Genomic DNA, 7724 nt, shown 5'->3' on the forward strand with positions numbered 1-7724 from the left:
CCTAGACCTTCACTAGCACATTTTCAAGAATACCATGAGGCACCTTTAGAGAACGGTCAACTAGCTGAAGGGTCATGGGTGCCGACTTCATCTCCCCTAATCCGAAGTAGTCATAGAAGAAACCAGGAAGAATATTGATGCTCGCTCCTAGATCTAGCAGTGCTCGCTCCACTTTGATTTCCCCTATCACATATGAAATGATGAGCACACCAGGGTCTTGCAACTTAGGTGGCGTATGGTGCTGGAGCACCTGACTCACTTGTTGATTTAGCACAACCTTGGTGGGGGTCTTTCCTTTGGATTTCCTCTTTTGAGTGCAAAGCTCATTGAGGAATTTCACGTATGTGAGCACTTGCTTAATGGCATCTAGAAGAGGAAGGTTAATTTGGACATTCTTGAAAATCTCAAGCATGTCCTGCACCTTGGTAGGATTGCTACCTATCGACATCTCTAAGGCTCTAGGATAAGGTGGTTTGAGAATATACACTGGTCGCTCCTCTTCTCGTTGAGAAGACACACCCTTATCCTATGATGACTAACTGGGATGGATGACTGAACTGAAGTAGAATGCTCAAGATACCTTGGCTGCTCTACCGTCCTGCTGGATTCTGAGGCATGTAAATTGTGTCCACTGCGCAATGCCATAACAGATTTAGCTTGACTATGCTCATCCTCAGAAGCAAAAAGACTTCTTATGACTGGTGCCTTACCCTTAGGATTTTGAAATGGCTGACTCGGTAAGGTCCCCTCTAATCTCCTACTGAGTGACTCTGCTAATTGCCCCACTTGCGTCTCTAGCTTAACTAGAGTCTGGGTGTGCGAACTTAGTATTTGGTCATATTTTTGGAACATTTGATCATATCTCTTCTGATTTTTGTCATTAGATGCCTTCATATCCTCACAGATCCTCAACAAACGTTCCTCCACTGATGACTGTCGTTGCGACTCCTGAGAAGGTGCAACATGTGCAAATGGAGACTGAGACTGGGAAACAGACTGACACTGATAAGACTGTTGCTAAGGCTGTACCTGATGTGTGGGCAGTCTTGCTGGCTACCTCCAAGAGAAATTTGGATGATTCTGCCACCCTGGATTGTATGTGGTGGAATAAGGATTATTTTGAGGGTGATTGAAACACTCCGCTGCCTGAACTTTCTCGGTCACAAATTCGGGGTATTGATATGCTGAAAGGCACTCAGTGACCACATGAGATGGACTGTGACACAGAGTACACACCAATGATTGATGCATCAGAGGACTGGTGAGAAGCAGATCCATCTTATGATTAAGCAGATTGACTTGACTTTGTATCGCATTGAGTGGACCTACTTCCAACAACCCACCTTTCTTTAAAATGCTCGGTGTGCCCCTTTCAGTACGAGAGGAAGAAAATTAAGAAGAGGATGAATGATGAAGGGAATTTTTCCCTAATGTGTCAAATAAATGCCATGCCTTATCCTCACTCTTCAAAAGAATGCTGCCCCCACAAGATGAATCAATGAGTTGGCGATTCCTTTCTGATAAACCATCATAGAAATATTGTAGGACCTTCCGCCTCGCGACCTGATGGTGTAGGCATCTCTGAATAAATTCCTTCATTCTTTCCCAAGATTCATGAAATTGCTCATCTTCACTCTCACAAAAACTTGTGATGGCTCACCTGAACTGATTTGTCTTTTCTATTGAGAAATATTTATGGAGGAATTCTTGTTGTAACTAATCCCATGTCTCAATTTGCCCTGTATCCAATGTCTTGAGCTAATGCTTGGCTTTATCTTTCAATGAAAATGGAAACAACCAAATTTTTAATGCATCATCCCCTACATTATTGATTCTAACTATATCACACACATCGAGGAATTCATCAATATGCTTATAGGGATCCTCATGGGTTAGGCTATGAAAAGATGGTAACATGCTAATGGTACTGGCCTTGATCTCATAATGGTGGGCTTCTATCTCAGGTCTTATGATGACTGAGCCCTGGTGGTACTATGTAGGCACAAAGTACTCACGGAGTAACCTAGGGACATGCCTCTCTTGCATTAGATGCTGCTCTTGCTTATTGTTCTCCATCTCGCTTTGACTTCTGGATCTCCTTATGATATGCGTTGGCTTTGGCTCGAAGGGATGAAGAGGTTTGCCTAAATTACGTCGCCCCTGCATACACTAACACAAGTCCAAGTGTATGGCTCCTAACAAAATGTGACCATCCTAGCTAATCTAACCTAAGTGTGCAATAGGATCACAAATTGCACACCCACAAAAACAATACAAAAAGAAAAAAATTTGTCGCCTCTGGTCTCTACTTTCTCAGAAATCCAAATGCTTGAATTTTGGAAGATTTGCAATACACAACTGGTATGCATATATCAGATGACCTCAAAATCATGAGAAAGTTTAAACTAAAAACTCAATGAATCAAAAAAATACACAGGAAAAGTAGTTTGCACAAATCTGTTTTTTGAAAATTAAAATTCAAAGAAAATGCAATTTTATTTCAAAACTTTTCAAAAATCCGTTTCTAAGCACAGGATAGAGTCTGACTTAAAATCTGATAACTAAAACACCCCAAACCCAAAAATTCTGAAATTTTGCAGGTGGATTCTACACACACATAGCTATCCACAACTTCTAAAAACACCCAAAACTCAGCTCCCAATCTCCAGAAATCGCGTCTGCAAGTTGCTATTCTAAAATAGGAACCAAATTCTCGATTTCTGGCAGTTTTGAAATTACGAGTTCAAAATTAAGATTTGCAAAAACAGTTGTGCCCAAAAATTTGTTTTCTGCTGATGCACACTACAAAGAGTATTCAAACCAAAAATCAGAATTTTCTGAACCGTTTTGACTATTAAAACAGATTTTTGAAATGTTTTAAAAGAAAAGAAAAAAATAGGATTTGCTTCAACCAAACTTTTCTATGTAATTTCTTTACTACAATTCACAATCAGATAAAACAAGAATTAAAAACACATCTAACATGCGGCAAAATATAAATCTAAGCACTACTCTAAAAAGCAATTAATCTAAATTATCTAAATTAAAGCAGAGAAAACACAATAACTAATTATCTACTAAATGAAATCCTATATTCACTTATTATGTTAATCCTAAATTAATCAACTACAAAACACACGAAATATTAATAAGGTGAGAATGCAATTAGGATTGAATGTGATTCGTCGTTCCCCAACAACGGTGCCAAAATTTTGTTGGGATTTTATCGATTGGAAATTTTAGAAAAAGATTTTCAATAATAGAGAGTGAAAATCGTCCATCAAAATGTAAAAATCGACTTTCACTGCTGTAGTGAGTCAGGTCGATCCACAGGGATCGAGAATACTTAAATATCCATAATACCATCACACTTTATTAATAATCAAACATAATGTTATTGAACATTAAACGACATACATGAATTCATGACACTAGAAAATAAATAATTAAAAATGAAATAACAATTAGAAACTCTACAAAACTGCAGGAGCATTTGGCAACATCAATTGATCTTCTTTTATGGGCTATGCCTTATATACTAATCTTTGATTTGAAGATCGTGCAAACCTTGCAGCCACTACAAAAAAAAAAACAAATGTTAGAACCTTAACCAAATAAAATAAATAAGGCAACAACTAACTATTGCAAGTAACAATTAAAGACTTAAAAAGCTATGCTAACTACTATGCATGGATGAAGACCTTAACATGATTTCTAAGTTGACATATGCTGCTACTAAAATTATATCAGACCTATGTTAACTCACATGCACAACCAAAACTTGCTGAACATGAAATGAAGTGCACACTAGAAATCGTTAACAACAAGTTAACACCTAATGCTAATATGAATTAATTCGAACGCTAGTAAGCAAAAAACAAAATGCATACACTCAGACCTTCTAAACTATCACAGGTCCCTCCAGGAAACTAAGGGGATCCACACAAACTGGGTGTCGCTCAAGAATAAAGAACATGTGGCTGATGTGGGTCTCTCCAGGAAAACATATTAAAATTACAAGTAAAACTAAAACACTAATTAAAATAAAAAGAAATAAGATAGGCAAATTCCACTAACTAAACTAATTAAATTCAATATTCAGAATACACCCTAAAATTAATGACACATTAACTAATTAATGTGGGGCCTACTCAATTGACGTCTAAGGGAGGGAGAAGAGATTGGAGATAGGAAAGAGAAATGAAAAAATTGGCGTGTGAAAAAGATAAGAGAGAGAGAGAAAGAGATTGACACATAAGAGGAGGCACACACACGTTTTACTAATCTAAACCTACCTTAATTAGGTTTGACAAGAGTTACAAACAAAACTTGACTCTAAATAATATTTTGGCTAAAAGCTAAGGAACCATAACTAACTTTATCTAGCTTTTTTTTAAATATATAACTAAAAGATCCTATAAAATAGAAAACACTTTGACCCACGATTTTCAACCTTTGGAATTAAATCTAAAGTTACCAAATTTTACCTAAAGTAAATCTATATTAATTACTTAGATGGTAGTTACAAAGAAAAGTCTATGAAACATGGATTTGCAATTAATGCCTTGGACATTCAAAATCTTCTAAAAATTTGGATGCAAACCCACAGCCCTACTAATTAGGAAACAAAAGTTTTTTTCTTTTCTTTTTCAAACCTTAACTAAAATAAACTAATACTAGCCCTAATCAGCACACTTCAAGGAGGTCGACCTCCTTGAAGGCTAACTACACAAAAAAAATGGCTTTTGAAATTTAACCTAATCGACACTTGCTAAAATTTACTGACTAAATGCAGCTAACAAAACTGCCCTTCTAAAAAGAATTTTGAACTATTAAAAGAAAATCTACTAGACTAACACCACTATAGTATAATGTGTATATCACTAACTAACTAATGTAGGGGTATAAAATGACTTGACATAAAAATCGTGGATAGCTAAACTAAAAAAAAAACTAAGCTAATTTAACTACTTTGACTAAATCTATTTCTAACCTAAATGCACTAAATGCACAATTAAAAAATATCTAAAATTAACTAACTTACCTAAAATTCAAAGTTTCAAGGTTCAACAATGGCTAACTCCATCTATGGGGAAGACAACAACCATTTTTGAAGCTTGAAACTAAAAAATAATAATGCAAAGAAAGTTTAAGTAAAATGCAAAGCTAAAAAAAAGAGTTATTTTCTAAACCATGAACTACTCTAAACTCAACCCTAAGCTATCAAATAATGGGATATACGTCTCTCAGGTTGCTATGAAAAAATCAGAACCTAAAAAAAAATCAATATAAAAAATGACTAGATTAGAGCTAGCCGATTTTTAGAAAATCATCCAACCTTCAATTGAAGGCTATATTTTGCACAAACTTGATAGAAATTAAAATTCAAATATTGCCATCTTCTCCATTTTTCAAAATAATCTGATCTGCAATAAAATAAAAGCTCTTGACAAAAAAAATTGAAACAAAGACATTTACACGATTTTTATAAATTTATTTTTTTATTCTAAACTACGAAAGAGATGCAAGAAGGCTTACCTTTCGGAAGCCGGACAAGTGTAGGTGCAAGAAGAGCGGACCATGGCTTACGAAACATCCCAATGATGTCCTCCAATTGTTGCTTCGAGGTCTGCAAAAATCCAGTAGGGTTCACGGTGGATGGGTAGAGGAAAGAAGAGCACAAACACCCGTAAGAAGAAGACCCGATCGTTAGATACAAGAAGGTCGACTGGATCTTGGATAGTGCTTGATTACTCAAGCATGAATCACATCGTTCTCCTGCTAAATCTCTGCAAAAACACAACAACAACCATGGAGAAAAATGCATAAAGAAATTTAGAGAAATAAAAATGAAGGGATGAAGAATGATGGATTGATAGAAAGGAAGATTTAGCCAGATTTTCTACAAAGAACACGTAGGCTAGATGCAAGAACAAAGTAGAGACTTTTTTTCATCAGCCATGGACAAAACCCCTCTATGGAAAACATGTCCCATATGAGGAGGTTCAGAAAGCTACTTTTTAGAAATGTTCACAACACCTCTTATATTTTCAAGAAATTCATTTTTACTCAAAAACCCTTCAAAATTGCATTTGGCATAAAAATGTCCCTTTATTTTGAGTTATTTTAAAATTTACAAAACATGAAGTTAGATTCATTTGGGTTTAGGAATGGATATTTGGATCTTATCTGATTCAAAACCCACAATGCTACTTCTAGGTCAGATTTGGATCCGATCCAGTGTCGATTACGCTCTAGAACATTGAAATGCCTCTAACTTCTTCATTTTAACTTCATTTTCGCTCAAATTTGAAACATAGTTCTTTAAACCTTACAATGACCTACTCATGGATTTAAGTCATGAAATTGCTCTTATATGCATGTGATTAATGACTCAATTATGCTGCATTTCATGCATCATCATTTCTTATGCTCAGGCAATTAAAAGCCTAATGTATGCAATGTTTTGCACTACACCTGATTTAAGTTTTACTGTAAGTTCAGTGAGTAGATATCAAAGTAATCTTGGGCTCTCTTATTGAGAATTAATGAAAATAATTTTTCAATATCTAAAAGAAACTAAGAAAATCAAATTATGCTATTAGTTAGATAGTCTAAAGCTTATAGGTTATTCAGATGTTAACTTTGTTGGTAATAAAGATGAAGCAAAATTCACCTCTTGTTATGTATTTATGTTAGGAGGTGGGGCAATTTCATGGTCATACAAGAAAAAAGGGTGTGTGGCATAACATACCCAGGAAGCTGAGTATATTGTCTATAACATTACTGCCACTTTTGATGTGTGGATAAATCGCTTCCTAAATGAATTGAAATTGAATATTAAAAAAGATTCAGTTTAACTTTATTGTAACAATAAAATTGCTATAAGACCAATATAAACAGGAGTTGATAGCTCTAAAAGTATGTATATTGAAGTTAAATATCAATATATTTATGATATGCTTATGAAAAATGAAATAGCAGTGGATTATATTCTTTCAAGTGACATGATCGCAGCTCTGCTAACCAAGGCAGTCACTAAGGATATTTTCACTAGACATGTGAGTCAAATGGGACTCAGGTATATCAAACTGATGAGTGAATAAGTTCACATATATTGAGTGAATAAAATATTACTCAGAAAGTATGTATGTAAGGTTTTGAATGAGAAGCATAGAAACACATGATATCCCTTATGACCAAGTGGGAGATATTAGGTCATATGGCCATAAGATGACTGTTGGGAAGTTATTCTAACAATCACTTTCTTTGAAAGTTTACAATTGTTCATACATGTAACAGTTAAATTACAAACAGATTAAATGTAAAATAATCAGATAATAAGACATACTTAAAATACAGTTACATGTATGATGGGGTTGAAGGGATTTCTCCCAGAGACGTGTCCCAAACTTGAACCCCTTACATGATTATAAATGCAGTTAATGAGTATGAGAAATTAATTCTGAATTCAATTTCTCTGAATGTGAGAGAATTACTGCAGCGTAAGAGGGTTGAGAAGTGTGAACCTTCCCTGGCGTTTTTTAGCGTGATAGCGCATGCTTCATCCCGTCGAAATTCTCTGTTTTAGCATTTGCAGTTTCCTACATATTATCTCTAAGAAATAAGTATACATCTAAAGATTGGGGGGATTAATTGCACGGCTCTAATATTCTAGAACGGTTGTTGGTAGAATTTAAAGCTCAGCTACCTCATGTATGACA

General features: G+C 35.2%; 1 protein-coding gene across 1 annotated transcript; it reads right to left on the reverse strand.

Moving 5' to 3' along the window:
• Nucleotide 1: 1 nt before the first annotated feature.
• LOC149826611 (uncharacterized) lies at nucleotides 2-448 on the reverse strand. Its single transcript, XM_090018347.1, has one exon. The coding sequence runs from the start codon at nucleotides 446-448 to the stop codon at nucleotides 2-4; it is 447 nt and encodes a 148-aa protein (XP_089874473.1).
• Nucleotides 449-7724: the final 7276 nt, after the last annotated feature.

Source organism: Nuphar pumila, chromosome 10 (assembly GCF_984573655.1).
Source record: "Nuphar pumila chromosome 10, dmNupPumi1.hap1.1, whole genome shotgun sequence".
Lineage (NCBI taxonomy): Eukaryota > Viridiplantae > Streptophyta > Magnoliopsida > Nymphaeales > Nymphaeaceae > Nuphar > Nuphar pumila.

Excerpts from the sequence above, each read along its gene's own strand:
- LOC149826611 (XM_090018347.1), bottom strand. The coding sequence starts at position 448 with ATGTCGATAGGTAGCAATCCTACCAAGGTGCAGGACATGCTTGAGATT.